General features: G+C 38.1%; 3 protein-coding genes and 2 long non-coding RNA genes across 9 annotated transcripts in view; 2 read left to right on the top strand and 3 right to left on the bottom strand.

Moving 5' to 3' along the window:
• Positions 1-387, top strand: part of LOC149036722 (tetratricopeptide repeat protein 28-like) — a 7,603-nt gene extending 7,216 nt beyond the window's left edge. For all 3 annotated transcript variants that reach the window (XM_089189611.1, XM_089189613.1, XM_089189612.1), the window contains exon 2: positions 1-387. This exon is cut by the window's left edge and continues 1,740 nt beyond it. The gene's annotated coding sequence lies outside the window, so the exon portion shown is untranslated.
• The window catches only part of LOC149036716 (uncharacterized), a 90,497-nt gene that overhangs the window by 21,043 nt on the left and 50,034 nt on the right, over positions 1-19,420 (bottom strand). The window lies entirely within an intron of this gene.
• On the bottom strand, positions 152-4,264 carry LOC149036721 (uncharacterized). Of its 3 annotated transcripts, XR_016181743.1 has the most exons (4): positions 3,989-4,264; positions 2,477-3,082; positions 2,088-2,119; positions 203-286 (listed from the first exon to the last, which is right to left on the bottom strand). It is a non-coding gene; the product is annotated as an uncharacterized LOC149036721 (long non-coding RNA). The 3 variants fall into 3 exon arrangements; XR_016181744.1 differs by lacking the exon at positions 2,088-2,119 and having other exon boundaries at positions 152-286; XR_016181742.1 differs by lacking the exon at positions 203-286 and having other exon boundaries at positions 1,537-2,119.
• Positions 15,849-16,441, bottom strand: LOC149036720 (uncharacterized). Its single transcript, XM_089189532.1, has one exon. It carries the CDS (start codon positions 16,392-16,394, stop codon positions 15,894-15,896), a length of 501 nt encoding a protein of 166 aa, XP_089045658.1. The 5' UTR covers positions 16,395-16,441; the 3' UTR covers positions 15,849-15,893.
• Positions 16,555-18,336, top strand: LOC149036719 (tetratricopeptide repeat protein 28-like). Its single transcript, XM_089189928.1, has 3 exons — positions 16,555-16,655; positions 17,447-17,740; positions 18,070-18,336. The coding sequence occupies exons 1-3, from the start codon at positions 16,555-16,557 to the stop codon at positions 18,116-18,118; spliced, it is 444 nt and encodes a 147-aa protein (XP_089046054.1). The 3' UTR covers positions 18,119-18,336.

Below are 19,420 nucleotides of genomic sequence, written 5' to 3'. Positions count from 1 at the left end.
CGGTTGATGAAGTTCGGGATCTTTTGGTCGGTAACGGCCCATGGAAGAGCGCTTGACAAGGTGATACAAGATGTCCTGCTGATTGCGCCACTTCCAAACCATTGATTCGGAAATTCCGTATTCCCTCGCTATCTCTCGATTGTTGTTAACAGCTTCAGCTTCAGTTACGATTTTCAACTTAAAGTTGAGATCGTAAGAATGACGACGAGTGTTTGGCATGATTGTACTGAATGTAGACTTCGCAAGATAATGTTCACCAGGTGAAGTAAATTTGCGACTACTGATTCTGTTGATCGAATTGTTTTTATACTTTAAAACCATGTTTCCCGAGAGGGAAGGCTAAAAATTACTGTGTACCGATAGGTTGCATTAAATGTGTGACTTTTTTTGCCTTTTGTTTATCACTGTGATTAAATGTGTGAAATTTTTCGCCTTTAGTTTATGTGTGTGACATTTTGCTTTTGTTTAATCAAGGCTTTTGTTTGTGCGCGTGATCGCGTGTGCGACAATTCTGCTTTTGTTAATTAACGGTAAACTAAAATCAATACGCGACTTTTTCGCTTTTTGTAAGTTTATGAAAGAATTTACAATAAACTTGACCGATCTTTACTCCCCAAACAACGATGCGCCTTATAACCAAGTATTTTAGCGATATTTTCAGTTTGAAAACATGCAATAATGAAATTGCTTAATTGGGGGTGCGTCTTATAGCCGAGTGCGCCTTATAACCGAATAACTACGGTAGTATGGAGGTAATTACCAGCACTGATCTAGTTCTTACTTGTTCTGCACTTTTCTATGCAGACCGTTTCCTGTGAAACGATCATAATCCATGTATTTTTGTTTTGAAACGCACCAAATTTAAAACTAAAAAGTTTAGTCCAGTCGCAATGTGATGAATCACTTGCTAACTTTTCTTGCTCAAATTCTACTGAGGAATATTGGCCATCCGTTGCTTTTGTGAGGAACTCAGGAAAATGTTCTCTTGTATGGCCCTCAGGCTTGGTAAGAAGTTATCATTTGCAGTTATGGTTGAATTAATCTGCTGCAAATTTACATTTATAAAATGAATGAGAGACAGTTGATTTCATTTTGATTCATATTTTATATTATTAATATGGTCGACGTGGTGGGCATGGTCACCACATCCACCGTGTAGGAGTGGCCTCTCCCTCTTAAGTTGAAAAATTTTTTATTTCTTTGATAGAAAAAAAAAAATGAAAAGTTGAGGTAAGGCAATGCACTTGCAAGGAGATGTTACCCAACTGACAACTATACTCACAAGATCTAAAAAAATTACCCTTTTGCCCTAAAATCCCTATTTGTATTATCATAGATTTTTATCTTTCTATGCCTGCTTATGGCAGCTTTTGTTGGATTGGAAATAAAACAGTCTTTGTATATGTGTATGTGCTGGAAACTGTTGCAATGGACCTTCGAAGGGTTTTTTATTTGATCTATATTAAACTCTAATTTCTTTGTCAACAGTCAAAAATAATCATATAGTATCACCTTTTTTTTTCCTTCTCACCTTTAAATCTTTGAAAAATTATTTAATCTTCTATTTGAGAATTGTTAAAAAATGGAATTTATTTTAATACAAATAAGGATTTACACTGTTTAGTAGTATCATTTGTGGCTCTAATGAAACAAACAATGTATATTCACAGTTGTTAGCTTCCAATCTTTGTTGGCCAGTAAGAAAAAAATTTTAGTATGTATGAAATGGAAGCATCATACCATGGAAAATGCTTGAACAATTTTTATCCACTTGTCGCGTTGATTAAAAAAAATTCACTAGTTCACTAGGCTCACATGTTAATTTTTGTTTGATGCAATAAATCTCATTTGTTCACACTTTCACACTTTCCATGGAATAATCTCTGTTTGTTACAGATCGAAAAATATTTCTTGGGCCCCATACTGTTTCTAAAATTTAACTTCTTTTCGCATGAGCATGATAAATTAAAGAGTTTCTGAATACTGTGGAAAATGACATCTAAAACAAATGTTAGCCTAGTTTATTGTGATGTCAGTTGTTGTTAGGTTACTATTTACTTTACTTCACCATTCCACTTCTTCCACACCTTCTCTTTTTTATTATTTTTCTTGTCCACATCTATTTTATGAAAAAAACAATACTTGGTTCGAACAAGTTTATTAAAATACTGCACAAGTTCTATAATTGTATCAGAAAAGGTTTCTCTGAAGTGACAATATTGAATCAAGTGATGGTAACATTGCAAAATTAGGAACTTCTACTTTACTGGAAATGGTCAAAGGAAAAACAGTTTGCTAACCAGACATCATTTCTTATTGCTTAGACTCTAACAGGAAAGTTGTATTTCAAGGCCGCTATGGTGTCACTTCTCCAACTTCCTACAGAGTGGAAAGACTATTCCTGTTTACAGGTGCATAGCATTTTGTGGAATCATAGCATTATAGAAGAAAAGAAAATATTACCGTTGACACTTACCTAGATCACTGCCTGCAGGGGGTGGTCCTTCAGATAGATCTTCATCATCTACTGTATAAAAACTAAACGTATGTAATTGTCAATTTGAAAAAAAAGTTATTTTATTTAAATCAAGGTAAAATATTATACAATGAGCTAACCTAACAAAACTTCATTGCACAGAGTTTAAAAGTGAAATTGTGTTTCAAGGAGGCCATGATGTCACTTTTCCAACTTCTTAAAGAGAGGGTAGACTATAAATTGTTTACAGGTGCATTACATTTCGTGGAATCATGGCATTATGGAATAAAAGGAAAATTTTATTTTCCAGTCAACACTTACCTAATCTCCACCTAAAGGAGGTGGTCCTTTGGGTAGATCTTCACCATCTTTGATATAAATAGTAAACTTAAGTAATTGCCAATGTGGGGAAAAAGTATTGTATTTCAACATTAAGGAACAGATGTGTTGTGAAAATATTTTGTCTAAATTGACATTGTGGGAAATGAGTAAAACAAATAACAGCGATGTGCTTTCTACTCACCTTCCTCAAAATAGCTCTTCCACTCACCTTTTATCACGGTGAAAGATGGCGGGAAAATAGTTGCTGCCTGGCATTTCCTTCATCTGGCGAGAAAATCCAAGGTATTAATTGTTAGAGAGCAAAATCGCCTGTTTCGCGGTCTCATTTTGCCCCCTTATCGTTGTTTTCAGAGGTACTGCCTCGTTTAATCCAGTTGCTTAGTAAGTTTCTGAGCGCCTTCTGCGTTTCTGGATACCAATTATCTGAGATATGGGATGATTTGTGTCGTGCTTTATGAGCACTAGCAGTGTTTTAGAGGTGGAGACTGCAATTTCACATACTTGTCCATACATGCCCCAATATTAAACGAGTCCTTGCATTTTCTGGTTGCATATTGTTGGAAAACTTTTTAACGGTTTACACAATCTTCAGTTCGTTCCTTTTTTTGAAAATGTTCGACTTCTCGCTGCAAGCTATTTTATGGAGACCCCCAAAAATTGAAGTTACGGATTGAAATCCATTAAAATACGCGCTCTACTTTTGGGCTTGGCCAAATCTATGCATTATACCTCAAAATAAGTAGACTCATTTGCAAGAATTTCGGATTTAATGTAATGTGTTTCCTCAGGATGGACGTGGAGGGGAAGTCGACTAAAACGAAGCTTTAGCCAAAAAAATGAAATAGGATTAAACGCTAGTAATGAAAGAAGAGATTTGTTTACATCAATATTTGAGTAAACAAATACTCAAATCCTCTAGGCTGTTTTATATAAACAATAAACATACCATTTCTCTTTAAATTAAGAGACTTACGTCCATATCTCCACTAAACTTTATTCACTTTAATTTTAAACATTTTCGCGGTCACAAATTAGTGTCTTAACTTTAAAGGGAAAATGAAAGAAATCAGACAAAAAACGAATCATGCGTGACGCGAAACTTAAAATCGAATCTCACGATTTTTTTTCTTTCGTTGTTTAGATAGTTTAAATTTTGTTATTCCGACCTACCTGCAGATAGCTTGTTCCGTCGTCTGTTACTCCTTCTATTGCCACATCATAGTAACTCAAATTATTTGATGCTACTTCAGCAATACCGAAACCAACCCAACCTGTGGTTCTTACTTGTACCATAAACTCCAGTGTGTCTGCGGCCTCATTGTAGTTGTCGGAAACATTGTAATTTTCTTTGCCATCAGGCATGATCATGTTGGAATACATGTTGTACATACTGCTACTTTTTGTGGAAGCCACAAACAACGCTAAACTATACAACTGAACAAAAGCCATTTTTCTGGTCAAACATCGGCCTCGCTTTCACTGAGGAACAGTAGCCTTGAATGACCGTGCATTTTCGTAATTGTCCGTTTTTATAGCCTTTTTTCTAATTACTTACGTAGCCAATATCTGTCGGTGGTATAATTTGCATTTATACCTTTGTTTTGGCTTCAAATCAAGCTAAGTGCGATAACAGAGAACAGGAAGCAGCAATTAGAGAAAAATAAAGATATGCGAAGAGAATATTCAAGTGGAAAGTTTTCAGTGATAACAGGATGGGAAATCAAGGAAACCAGTTGCTTTCTGACTGAGATATTTCCTTTTACGGTGAATCTGAAGGGATCAGTATTGAATCATGCAAAAGCTGGAATAATTTGGTAGCTTAATCAGATGAGCACGGAGATCTCAAATACTATTCCGATAAAGGGAAGTGATAAACAGCAAGCGAATGAAGTGAAAGAAAGGTAGAAAATACATAGGTAAAAAAGTGACATCTTAACCAGCTGAAAATTAGCCAGTGATATCTGAGAAATATCCAAAAACAAAATCTATCTCAATTTGGGCAATTCGTTGGTAAATTTGGGCCTACTTATTACAAATAACCGCTGGTCTTAAAGCGTGAGTCCAGCATTGGAAAAGTATTGGTCGAGTAAGATAAATTAATCAACTACCTTCGCTTTCAACCATTATTGACAGAAAGTTTCCCTAATTTGAAAACATATGTACTTGACTTAACGTTTAAATATGTTGTCAATATATCTGATGACTCTTAACTTCAGGAAATATAATTGAGCACGTCACTGTTTGTTTATCTTGAAGAATGTAGCCTCACTTTGTAAAGTTTCTCATCACCGAGTTCTTTCGATTAAATAACTCCTGCGTTAATTTTAAAATCGACTTGATTAACTCTGCATTTTTACGAGAGACCGACGTTTGCCCAGGGCACAGTAAAAGGGCAACTAAATGTCATTTTATTAAAATAAATTATTTACCCAGCCTTCGAGACCTGGGCAGCATGATTTTTGTCTTCGTTCAGCCACGACGAACTTTCCTTTGGTATCTTCCAACGTTTATCATTGTGTAGAAAAATTAAAGCTTACTGCACATGGGTTGCGTGTCGTCTGTTACAATCAAGATTGACAGAAAGTGCGTGAGGTATGACAACACAAAGACGAACGTAGCTCATTATTGTTCAGCTCTACAACCTTAATCTCTTTTTTCAATACATAAATGCTTTTCCTATGAACATTTCCATGTAAAAGATCAATGAATTTAGGCAGCAATATATTATGGCACGGTACGATTTGACGAACGTTCATGTTTGCGCCACTCGTGTCAAAAGTTTTTTCTTAAATGAAATAAACAGTATTTCAACGTATAGAACTTTGTTTTTCTCGTGACTCATAGCTGATAACATTCAATATTGGAAATATATAATTGTATTTAAAATTTCACTATACCTCCAATTTCCTCACTAATAACTTATTGATTGAACAGTTGAACTAGATATGAAATTTGGCTTTTTAATTTTTGTAATGTATCCATGGAAAGGCAGTAAAAAAAGAATGAGTTTTGATTTGAGGTTACTGTCAACAAGATCTGGTCAAATTTTCAAACTTTCGTTATCTTTACTCTTTATTTAGAGAACACATTGAAACTAAATTTGCTGGGAAAAAAAGAAACTTTAAAAACTATTCTTCAATACTTCATAAGCTTTTTATATATAGTTTTCAAGGTTTCTTTGAAAGTAGGGCGCGTAGAACGATTTTCCAAATGTTTTTCCAAAATTTTTCCTTGTTTCCTTACATTTCGATGTTTTCTGCGCATTTTGTTGCATATTTGTCGTCTTTACTTGAACTCCCTCGAAGAGGCCGTACAGCTCATGGTCATCAAGGCAGGCAAAGCGCTAGTTCCTCTTTTTCCTCCTACTTTTTCCTCACTTGAGAGGGATGGTAGCCAAATCCCAGATAAAAAATTGGCACATTTTTCTCCAATTCCGATATTTATCATTTATACTTGAAATTACTTTGCGAGTATTGAAAAAACTTTGAGTTTGAAATATTTCCAAATTGCGCCGGCAAACATTTAAAGTGTGAATTCCAAACAAGGTATGTTTACATACTCTCATCTAAACTAAACAGTTGACCTATGAGAGCGTGCGAGCCATCTCAATTATTTTATAACCATCATCAGTTATAGGAGTGACGCGCCAAACCGAAATACAGTCACTTGATTTCTTTTAGTAGTTTTGTCTTCGATCATGCGAATCACACCCGCTAGAAAATGAAAACTTCACAAAGACAATGAGTCCATTATCACGCAAAGATAGCTTAGCGTTTTAAAAAAAAGAAACTTTGGTTGTACTGAGTCCATTATCACGCAAAGATAGCTTAGCGTTTTAAAAAAAAGAAACTTTGGTTGTACTGACCCTGAGCTAAATATTTTACCCACTGGCCCCACCAGATTCGGTCAATGAGCATTTTATCATATGACCACTAGCTGTTGAAAATTTCAACCTAAGTCGGACGCGACATACGGGCATACAGGCATACGGGCATACGGGCATACGGGCATACGGGCATACGGGCATACGGGCATACAGGCACACAAAAAATAAGCAATTTAAAACTCTTCCTTTTTATTTCGATAAGCCCAGGGGGGGGGGGAGGGGAAGGGAATAACCTAAACACACGTGATCTGGATATGTAAAACACTGTGACAGCGGAAGTTCGGAAAGTTGGGAAAAGTGATTCATTAATGTTTCTTGTTTTATTTTGAAAGAATCAACATCTTGGTAAGTGCGATTGAAAATCTTTTCTAGTCACTCACTAGTTGTTAAGTAACTGTAGAGAGTTGAGGCTCTTATGGCAAAGACCAGTAACCGCTTTTTTGATCTTTATGTTTGCAATATGCCACGTTTCGAGTGTTAGCCCTTCCTTAGAGCGATTGATGGCGCGATTGGATCGTCACCACAGTGAGATATATTGGTTCTACGGAGACTTCTTCAAATCTCTGTGGCTTTATACCGCACAATTTATCCCCATTAATTAAAATAAGGTTATTGCGTATCATTCAATTTGATGATTCAGACCTCTATTTGCGGTGTAGACTGTCCCACGCTGATATCATAGGAAATTCGCAGTGCTTCATTACGTGGCTTTCCAGTGGCTATGATCTGCACTAGCTATTAACTTGACTTTGTTTTAGGAGGGTTTATCGTTTATCGATTCGGAGATCGCGGTTGATTCAAATTCAATTTCCATTTTCTACTTGTACACAAGCGTTTCATGGTCGAGAAACTATTCACTAGATTTTTGGATACTAGCGGCGGGTTCTGCGGTAAAAATTTTTCTAAACGCCGTAATCCGCTTTCCTGTCTCGCATAAGAAGATAAGTAATGACGCCGCACGCTCATGAAGAGAGATGTTTTAATTTTCCTAGAGAAATTGAAACTTTCTTAAATCCAGTTATTGCGTACATAGTTTAAGCATACTTTTGCGTCGAAGGATGCTTCATATCCTCACCGTAAAATTGCTTTCTTCAAACCGTAATGGTGTTATACAATATATCTCAGTATATTTCATCCTCATTAGCTAAGATTGTTGAGCATTTTTTAATTTAAGAAACTGATGGTTTCCACAATCACTTGATCAAGTTGCTATTCTCAGTAGTTTTGTTAAATACTTTTGATCACAGTTTTAATTTTTTCAAATTAAAAATTGGCGGTAACAGTGTTTGATTGAGGGTCTTAAGAAGGTTAACCGTGAGCCATAAAACGGCCAAAAAAATTTAACTGTTAAGCGTAAAAATTGTGTTATTTTAACTGTTAGTCGTGAACAAAATTAACCTCAAAAAAATTTTCTGGTAACAACTCATGCATGGAATGATGTTAACCATTAGTCGTAAAATAGGCAGAATTTTAACCGCTAGCCGTAAAAGCCATCACCCCATTAAGACCCTCGTTCTACTACAGTGAGCCCATAATTCTCAAAAGCGACTTGTTTGGCTTTGACCGTGAAGCCTTGGAAAATGAAATTTCCCCGAATTTGGAGAAATCAGGTAATAGGGACCTTAAGCAAACCACGACGGCGACGGCAACGAGGACATGGAAAAACAAAAGATCTAATTGGCAGAACAATAGCTCAGCACGTGCGTTTTAAAACTTTGTACATTTCTTTGCCGTCCTATGCAAAACAACAACGTGAAATCACCACAACTTAAATCGTCTGCGAACCGAAACCGCGACGGCAAATTATTTTAATTTCCATTTGGAACTCAACGCTTCTTTTATACGTTATGCTCAAGTAGAGGTGTGGCGCCGTATGAGACGGTAAACACATGCAGCCATTTTTAAAATTTAATTAAAGGCAGAAATTAATTTTTTTAATCGAAGTCTTCCTGGGCGTTGCCATCGTGACTGCTTAAGGTCCCTGATGTTGACGTCAATACTAAATTAAACGGGAAGCAAGCTTGTCAAGCTTGCAATTGTTTGTTATTTTTCGATAAGAAGGAAGAACCTAGGCCATATTGAATTTTCATCATTCAAATAATCGCTTGGTGTTAATGTCCTCCAGTGGCAATTTTCTTGAAACTTCCTGAGGAAAAGAAAAAACAAAAAGACAGTGCCTTGCAGATACGCAGATCCCACAACGTAACTGTCGTCCAGTCCATTTCTTCCACTTCTCGCCTGTTCCCGAAAGAAATACGTTGAAGTATTGATTATGACTATTATTTATTACTGAAAAGTCAAGCAAAGTCAAGCTACTCTCTCTGATGTCATTTACTTGTTGGCGGCCATAATATTCGTTATGAAATTACTTAGCATTTGCTAGCCTAAATTACGCCTGCTCTGCAGGCCAGGTTCTGCGGTACATATTTTTCTTAAGGCCGTAATCTGTTTCTTTGTCTGTTAAAGCGCCAGAGTCTCCCATAAGAAGACAAGTTATGACGCTGCGCGCTCACGAAGAGAGATGTTTTAATTTCTTCAGAGAAACTGAAACTTTCTTAAATTCACCGTTTTTACATACACAGTATAAGCGTCTTTTCCGTTGAACGGATGCTTCATATCTCCACCGTTTAATGGCTTTCTTCAAACCTTTATGGTTTTATACAATATATTTCAACCTCGTTAGCTAAGATTGTTCAGCATCGTTTAATTTGAGAAAATGATGGTTTCTACAATCACGTGGCCAAAAACTAAAATGAATCCTATATCAAGACGCTAGGTGCTAGTGCCCTCTAGTTGCAAGTTTCTCGCAATTGTCTGAGGAAAAGAGGAAACAAAAATGTTAAATCAGCGCGAATTGCCGTTGGGAGTTTTCAGGAGAGTGCCTACGGGATGCGGGGATCCTACAACGTAACTGTAGTTCAGTCCATTTCCCCCACCTCTCCCCTCCTCAAAAGAAATATGAATAACTATTTGCAATAACTATTGATTATTACTGAGAGTCAAGCTACCTCACTCTCTCTCTAATGTAATTTTCTTGTTGCCATATTTCAGTAACTGGATGAACGCCTTCAAAGGTAACACCAGTGATGTGGCTAATTTCGAGCAAATTACAGATCCACTGCGTCCTTTTTCTTTTTTAATTTTTTATTATTTTTTTATTATTATTATAATAGTTACAATTTTTGTCTTCGATGCAAATCACACCCGCAAGAAAATGAAATGTTTATGAGCACAATGGGTGAATTTCCACCCACAAGAAGCTTACTGTTTAAAGACAGAAGCTTTAGTTGTACTCTCGATCTGATCGATCTCGTGTTGCAAATCCAACCGGTCCAAAAGAGATGAATACTGAAGCCTGACGTTTCCCGTTAAACAGAGCAAGATGTTTCATTTTTGGATGCTCAAATCCATCATTGGTTAGAAAGTGTGACGTGCCAAACCGAAATACAGTCACTTAGTTTTTTTTTTCAGTATTTTTGGCTTCGATCACGCAAATCACACCCGCTAGAAAAATGAAAAGTTCACCGTGACCGTGACCGTGACCGTGACCGTGACCGTGACCGTGTCTTCGGAAAACAAGGGGTCGATTGTCACGCAAAGATAGCTTAGCCTTTAAAGAGAGAAACAAGTTTCACCGAATGTGATCCGTTGATGTGCTCCAGTTGTATTTATCCACGCGTCTTCTTCACTTATTATTTTTTGTTTTAATTCGATATTATGAATTCTAACACTTTCAGCTCGTTACAAAACGTTTTCAGCCCGTTTTGGTAACTTCACATATGGGTTCCTGTTTGTAGTGACTTATCGTGAATCCAGAGTCATTCTGTTAACTTTTGTTATTAAAATAACGTTTCCCTTATAACAGGAGAGGATGGCAATGGAAACCTAACGACAGAAGCCATGATAGCTTTCATGAACATCGCCTTTCTAGTTGCCCTGTTCCTGCTTAACTCAGGTCGCATTCAGAAAGCCATTGAGATATGCAGCGAATGTTTGATTTTGCTAAATATAACACCGATCAAAACAGCAAAGACCAATTTAATACACTACTGCTACAATTTTACAGCGCCTTCAATTTACTTCTTTTCAAGGCTTATCGTCGTATCTCTGACTACATAAGTGCGGAGAGATACGGCAGGAAACTGCTTGTCTTATACAGCGAGTCTGGTGACTTAGAAAGAGTAGGAGATGTAAGCTTAGCTCTTGCAGAGATTGTTGAGAGTCAAAACAGGTTTACAGATGCCAAAAAACTTTACGAAAAAGCAGTTAATATCAAGAGACTAACTGGTGAACAAATTGGCGAAGCAAGCGCCTGCGCAAGATTCGGAATTATGCTTTATAAACTTGGCGAGAAGGCGAAGGAGCATGTTGAGAGAGCCCTTGCCATAGCAACCGAAATCGGCGACAAAGAAGGAGAAGCATCCTGTTGCGAAAACCTAGGAGCGTTGCTTCAGTTACTCGGGGAATGCGACAAGGCTAAACAGTATCTCAAAAAAGCGCTTCTCATCAGAACGGAAATTGGCGACAGAAAAGGAGAGGCAACTGACTACGGAAACTTAGGAACTGTGTTTCACTCTCTCGGGCAATGCGACAAGGCTAAAGAATATCTCCAAAAAGCGCTTGTCATCAAATCTGAAATTGGCGACAGAAAAGGAGAGGCATCATGCTATGGAAACCTGGAAACTGTGTTTGACTCGCTCGGGCAATGCGACAAGGCTATAGAGTATCTCCAAAAAGCGCTTGCCATCAAATCTGAAATTGGCGACAGAAAAGGAGAAGCATCATGCTATGGAAACCTAGGAACTGTGTTTCATTCTCTCGGGCAATACGTCAAGGCTGTAGAGTATCCCAAAAAAGCGCTTGCCATCAAATCTAAAATTGGCGACAGAGGAGGAGAAGCATCATGTTATGGAAACATAGGAGCTGTGTTTCAGTCGCTCGGGCAATGCGGCAAGGCTAAAGAGTATCTCCTAAAAGCGCTTGTCATCAAATTTGAAATTGGCGACAGAAAAGGAGAGGCATCATGCTATGGAAGCCTGGGAACTGTGTTTCACTCGCTCGGGCAATGCGACAAGGCTAGAGAGTATCTCCAAAAAGCGCTTGCCATCAAATCTGAAATTGGCATTAGGAGAGGACAAGTATCGTATTATGGAAACCTAGGAACTATGTTTCAGTCGCTCGGGCAATACGACAAGGCAAAAGAGTATCTCCAAAAAGCGCTTGTCACCAGAGCTAAAATTGGCGACAGAGAAGGAGAGGCAACTGACTACGGAAATCTTGGTATTGTGTTTCAGTCGCTCGGGCAATACGACAAGGCTAAAGAGTATCTCCAAGAAGCCCTCGCCATCAGAACTGAAATTGGCGATAGAAGAGGAGAAGCATCATGTTATGGAAACCTGGGAACTGTGTTTCACTCTCGTGGGCAGTACGACAAGGCTAAAGAGCATCTCCACAAAGCGCTCGTTATCAGAACTGAAATTGGTGATAAGGAAGGGGAGGCAGCAGATCTTGCAAACCTTGGAGTTGTGTCTAGAACTATTGGAGATTATGAACCTTCGGAAGTATGTTTGGAGAAAGCTTTATCCATATCTAGAGATATTGGAGACAGAAGAAAAGAGTTTTAAATCCTTCAAGAGCACGCTATTTTGTATTTATATCAAAATAAAATCAAAGACTCCCTTTTGTGTCTTCATCTGTGCATTGAAAAGTATGAGGAGCTGAGGCATTTCTTGGGCGCCAATGATCAATCCTTTCTGGAGGACTCAGGAACATTTACAATATACAATATACAATATTTATTTGCCATATACGACATTTACACATGGAAAAAAAAAATGAAGAAAATTGATGACAGAAAATAAATGGCGAGAAAACCTGAAAGAAACCACGAGGCTTATAACAAGTCAGGCTTTCTCAATTAAAATAACTAATCTTATATTAGAATTACAATATGGACTTATGGTAATTAACTTTGACCGCGCACACGTACACACACACACGCACACACATATTAAGTAAGTTAGTTAAGAATTACTGCCTTACAGAAGCTAATACTTAGAGAGAAGAAATTCCTTAAGCTTTCTTTTAAAAGAAGCGGAGGAGGGAGAACTAGTTATGTCAGAATTTAACGAATTATAAAAGTTTGGACCTTGAAAGTAAATCGAAAACTTCCTGGTGTTCGTTCTGCACAGTGGCAAACGGAAGGACTGAGCATTCCTAGTATTATAATTGTGGATTTGACTATTCAGTAAAAAAAAGTTATTGAATTTGGAAGGGAGTGTAGAGTTCTCGAATGAAAACATAAAAGTACCTAATTGAAACGAATGGATATCATGAAATTTTAAGAGTTTAAGTTCCTTTAAAATAGGGCCAGTATGGGCAATGTATGTAGAATTGCTTACTATTCTTAACGCACGTTTCTGTAAGGTTACAATTCTTTGAAGGTTTGACTTATAGGTACCAGCCCAAGCTAAATTGCAATAATACAAATATGGAAGGATCATAGAATTGTATAAAGTACGAAGGGAGTGAGTAGAGAGAAAAAACCTAGATTTATGAATAATACCTATAGATTTGGATAATTTATTTGCTGTTAAGGATATATGCGATTTCCAGGTCAAATTGTCATCTAATAAAACACCCAAAAACATGGTCTCAGAAACACGAAGAATAGGCTGCTCATTTATGAAAACTTGAAATTCAAAGGATTGCTTCTTTTGCCAAGGCTTGAATACCATAAAATTAGTCTTGGCTAAATTCAAGGAGAGCCGGTTTGCTGCAAACCAGGTTGACAATTTGTTTAATTCTCTATTTAATGTGTTGATTAGGTAAACAGGGTCATTATGGGAGATAAATAAGTTTGTATCATCAGCAAACAAGATTGCATCAAGCAGGGAAGCATTGTTCAAATCATTAACATACAGGATAAAAAATAAGGGACCAAGAATAGAACCTTGAGGCACCCCACAGGGAATCCCCTGTGGGGCAGATCTAACGTTATTAAATTCGACAAATTGTGTCCTCTCAGAAAGATAACTTTTGACCCATTCTAGTGCCAGACCACGGATCCCATAATGATTGAGTTTTTCAAAAAGAATGTCGTGATTTACCGTATCGAATGCTTTCGAAAGATCTAGGAATACTCCAATGGCATGTTCTTTTCTATCAAATGCAGAAGAAATTTTGTCACACAAATCGATAAGCGCAAGGCAAGGAGAGCGATTTTTTCTAAAGCCATATTGATTATCACATAAGACATCGGAGTCATTGAGATAATTCATAATGCGGTTGTAAATTATTCGTTCCAAAAACTTTGAAAAGCACGGTAGAACAGAAATAGGTCTGTAGTTGCTGAAGAGAGCTTTGTCACCTGATTTAAAAATAGGTATGACACGAGCAATTTTCAAATCATCCGGAACGATACCATGAGTAATGGAGAGATTTACAATGTGTGTTAATGGAGAGGAAACGCTGCATATAGATCGCTTTATGATAGACATAGGGATATTGTCATACCCAGCCGATTTTCCCGCCGGAAACGTAGATGCGATATCTATAATCTCCTCCTGAGTTGCTAAATTTAGGAACATTGACTGAGGGAAATGACCAGGAAGAAAATTCTTATACGAGGTCGTAGAATGAATTCGTTTAGCGAGGTTTGGTCCAATATTGCTGAAGTAATGACAAAATCGATTAGCAATCTCCATTGGGTCAGAAATATCTTGATCATCAACCTTAAACACAGAGTTGGGTTTAGGTCTCAATTTCTTGCTGTTTAGTACCTCATTAAGCAGACGCCAAGTGGCTCTTATATTGGATTTTGACTCGCTTAGCCTCTTATCATAATATAAACGTTTCGCGATTCGTAGGGAGTGATTCAGTTTGTTCTTATAAGTTTTATATTTCGCTTCCTTCCAGAGAGAGGGGTTTGAAATATACTGCTTGTATAGTTTGTTTTTCTGCTTGACAGATTTAAGTAAGCCCTGGGATATCCACGGTTTCCTAAAGTGAAGGCGACGCTTCAGTTTCTTCAAAGGAAAATGTGTTTCGTAAGCTTTAGTGTATCGCTCAAGAAATTTGCAGTAGCAGATTTTAGGATCATTATACCCGTCTATATTGAGCCAATCAATACAATCTAATTCCTCTAGGAAGTTGGAAATGTTTAGCTCGCTTTTGTCACGGACAAATATGTTCTCTTGGTGTTCGCGGGTACACTTATGATCGAAGCAAATGGAAAAGATAGGCAGATGGTCTGAAATATCCGTTATTAATAGTCCAGACTTCAAATAACTGTGCTCGACATGGTTAGAAAAAATGTTGTCAATCAGAGTTGCAGTGTGAGAAGTAATTCGGGAAGGTAACGTGATTAACGGAAAAAACAGGTGAGAATACAGGCCATCTAGGAATTCCCCGGTGGCGTTGTGGTTTTGATTTTTTAGCAGATTCAAATTAAAATCTCCCATTATATAGCATATCTTGTTGTCCCGAGATATTTTCCCTAATATTTCGTTCATTCTGGTCACGAAATCATTTACATTTTGATTTGGAGGGCGATAAATTATACCAACAATGATATTTTTCTCATGGGGTCGAATGATCTCAATGAACAATGCTTCCATCACCTCAGCTTCATCAGCATAAATATCGGTGCGAATTCTAAAATCAAGATTGTCTGATACATACAAGCCAACACCTCCACCCGATTTAACAGGGCGATTTTTGTAAACAAAGTTATAACCATCAATTTCGACTCCAACTGGTGAATCCATTAACCAGGTTTCAGTTATCCCAACAACGGAGAATTTTATATCTAGAGAGGTTAGAAGGGTCGATAGTTCATCAACCTTTTTTTGAAGGCTTCGAATATTTAAATGGAACAATGAAAGATGATTCGATTGTTCACGACTAATCATGATTTCTTTTTGAAGAGTATCGTTAAATTTATCTTCTACATAATAAGAACACCCGCCGTCAATATTAAAATGTATGTCAGGGTCTAGATCATCCGAACGAATTAAGAACCGCTCAAAATCGGAACTCAAAGGGTTGATAAATAAGTTAGATAGTCTCTCGGGATCGAAATGAACAGGTCCATTTCTGAATTCATAAATCACCGCAGCAAAGTCGCTTTCATCTAAGTGACTAAACGGTAAATTGGTAAGCGACATTATCGTTATTTAGTAAATAAACTTAGCTGGGCTCTGCACTACGTCTTTCCTTTATAACAAGTCTGTCCAACACGAAGTATGCCGTCTTCCCGGCTCTCTTTGCCGCATTCAGCTCATCAACCTGCCTTTTCCGCTTTTCGATGGTCTCATTTGCGAGATCTTCATTCACAAATATACCAGATGGTTTTATCCTTCGGGCGGCTCTAAGAATATCATCCTTCTGCCTCCAGTCGCGCAGACGACACACAATGGTTCTTGGGCGTGTGTTGATACCATCAGCAGCACCTGATCTTGGTCTTGCTCCGGTGCGATGCGCTCGCTCGATCATCGGCTCAAAGCTCAGGTTTAGTTTCTCCTGTAGTACTTCCTTCACCTTTGTTTCAGTATTCAGCCAGGTCTCGTTGTGTTGTTCGGGAATTCCATCGATGCGGACATTGTTTCTACGGCTTTGGTTCTCAAGGTATACCAATTTTTCTTCTTGTTTATGTAACCCTGTTTGGATGTCATCAAGTTCTTCTTCCATTTCGTCTATGGCGTCTGCAGCTTCCTTCAAGTCGTCAATATCTTGTTGTGAATGAACATTTAGCCACAAGCCGCTCTGTAATTTGCTTTGTGCCACCGGAAATTCTCTGGATGCTCTTTACGTTGAGGAGTTGATTCGAGCTAGAGGCCTATCAGACTTGATGGCAGAGAAGTACTCGGTTGAGAAGCACATCTCCGCTAATCCAAAATCTTGGTTTGGCATTGAAGACATCTCTAGAAAGGAAGATAACTGTACTTGTCTGTATATTTCTTATTTTCAAAATGATTTGCATTTGTGAATCTTGAAAACAAGTGGAGTCCTTCACTTTAAAAGAATATCTGTGGAAGAGAATCTAGTTCAGGCTGGGTTTCCCAAAGATTTGCCTTTAAGTAAATTTTTGGCAGATTGTTTGCAACCTCTCTCCCCCGGGCAAAAGAGCTCAGCAAGATTGCGTGGAGGAACACGAGGACAAGAACGAAGGAGTCATTTCAAGTCTATCTTTGTGTTACAAAATGTTTATTGCCCCCGTTTATGATTTGCTTGAGGAGCCTGAAGTCATAATCGTCCCTGACCGCTGTTTGTACCAAGTTCCGTTTGCTGCTCTCCGTGAAAAGGAGGGGGCCGAATACCTGTCGGAGACTCATAGGATCCGTGTCATTCCTTCTTTGACAACACTCAAGATCATTCAAGATCATTCAAGATAGTCCAGAGGATTATCACAGCAACACTGGTGCCTTGGTAATAGGCAATCCCAAGGTTGATTGGCTGCTGCCATTGCCAGGTGCAAGAAAGGAAGCGGAGATGGTCGGACGATTGGTGGGTGTTCCGCCTCTGGTAGACGAGAAAGCAACGAAGCAGGCGGTGCTTGAGCGGATAAGTTCAGTGAGTCTGATACATTTTGCTGCCCATTGTAACGCCGAGAGGGGAGAAATTACCCTCTCTCCCATTCCTGCTCCTAACGGTCGAAACGCTATCCTACCACAGGAAGATTACATGTTGACGATGGCTGATGTCTCACGAGTAAAAATCAGAGCTAAACTGGTGGTGCTTAGCTGCTCTCACAGTGGAAGTGGAGAGATAAGAGCCGAGGGAGTTATTGGAATTGCCCGTGCGTTCTTAGGATCCGGTGCTCGCTCTGTGTTGGTTGCGCTGTGGACCATTTCAGACTCAGCAACAGAGCAGCTGATGAGTCGGTTCTACAAACACCTTGTTGAAGGAGAAAGTGCCGGTGAATCCCTTCATCAGGCCATGAAGTGGATGAGAAAAAACGGCTTTACCAAAGTGTCTGAGTGGGCTTCGTTTACGCTAATTGGAGATGATGTGAGGCTCGAGTTTGGCAAGCAGAGGTAAGACTCGGTGAGGACAGGTATTTCATAAATTAAAGTTAAAATTAGATGCGGAGGTGGCTTTGACTTACTGGTCGCTGACTGTCGGCGGTGATCCTTTGTCACCTTGAATATCAAATTGGTTTTATACCCTTTTTTTGTTTCTTTCAAAGAGTAACAAATTATTCTTCCAGTTGGATGTAAAATATAGAATCTCGAAAGGGCCTCTCTGCCAATCAGACGCAAGTGTGCATTTGCCTACGTATTACGCCTGGTAGAACTGTATTTGCTTTATTTAAGAAATGTTGATTAAGTTATTTATAATTGTTTTTTTTTTACGTTTGTTACAGGAAAGAAGATGAGAATAGCTCGAAGGAAACAGACCTTAGAGACTTTTAGATGGATAACCAAATAGAATAAGTAGAGAAAATACTCTATCCGTTATTTCATTGTGTAATTAAGGAAAGGGCAACCTCAAATTAAGGATATTAATTTCAATTTTTTACATTCTCTTTTCCGATCTTCTCAGAAGGAGGTATTGGTTACGTATCCGAGAATATTTTTTCTGCACAAAAATTGTCTTATCCGGCCGATATAATCAGCACGAAACATTGTTGACTTAGGGCTCTTAAGTGAAGTGAAGTCAGGAAAGTTAAAACAGTAGTTTAAGCATCAAAAACGAGCCAGTTAAGTCTAACAGGGTTTTCTCACAAAGTCTTTTGTTATAGGTTTCGTTAACAGAGTCCCAAATTTTTTTATGTAAAATCTTTACGAAAAGCTTTTCTTTGGATCAGTTCCAGTACTACTTCTGAGTGCTTAAAAGATTGGAAAAAATTCATGGATTTCCAACTAGAACCTTGGAAAAATCTTTCAAAGTCAAGAACTTAATCAGTATCAAGTAGAAAAATGACGGCAGCAATATTTTGAAACTGGTTCAACAAGTCACTTAGGCATTGAAATGTTTGAGATAATGTATGTTTGCATAGTGATTTAATTGTTTTTAAGTCAGGTCATTGTCAAAATGTTGTTTAGGGAATCAAAATATTCTTGTTTTTTAGCACACTTTATACAATTTTTGGCAAAGTTTCTTAAGGGATTATGTAGTAATTTCAGAACGCTAAAATAAAAGACAGCTTGAGATAAATCTTAGAAAATATCGTCAGCGTTTGTTGTAACCAGGTTACAGAGTAAAACAGATAGCACTGTTGTTCATTGTTAAGGCGGCAAGGTGGTGGGATAAATGATGCAAGTGGTAGGAGTGTCTGCATGCGGTCCACGCATGTGCGCATGAGGAATTCTCATTCCTACCCCAACCTACACGTCCCAAACCCCCTTCCTCCTCCACTTCGTTCTGCTTCAAAAAGGAAATTAAAGAGATGAATTATTGCCACATTTGTTTGGAAACCTTTCCGTGAGCTATGTTTCAAACCACCGACCCCTTCGTATCGTGTACGGTCAATACGGAAGACAGTTCTCAGAGTCCTGATTAACCGACCTCGCGATGTTGAGTCAGTTGGGTGCTATAGAGACTAATCTTTACATAGAAGTAAAACATAAAATAAAAGACCCATTCAAGGCGCGTTGGCCCTGTACGAGACAATTAAGATTTAGCAAAATTTAGAAGTCATTCTGAAATTTTGTAGGTGACTGGCTTTTGTTTCTGTTGTGGTAGAAAAAGTTTTAAAAACATTTGACAATAAT

Source organism: Pocillopora damicornis, chromosome 12, assembly GCF_964200805.1.
Source record: "Pocillopora damicornis chromosome 12, jaPocDami1.2, whole genome shotgun sequence".
In the NCBI taxonomy this organism is placed as follows: domain Eukaryota; kingdom Metazoa; phylum Cnidaria; class Anthozoa; order Scleractinia; family Pocilloporidae; genus Pocillopora; species Pocillopora damicornis.
Note: the sequence above shows the minus strand (reverse complement) of the source record. Positions and strands in the feature narration are given on the sequence as shown.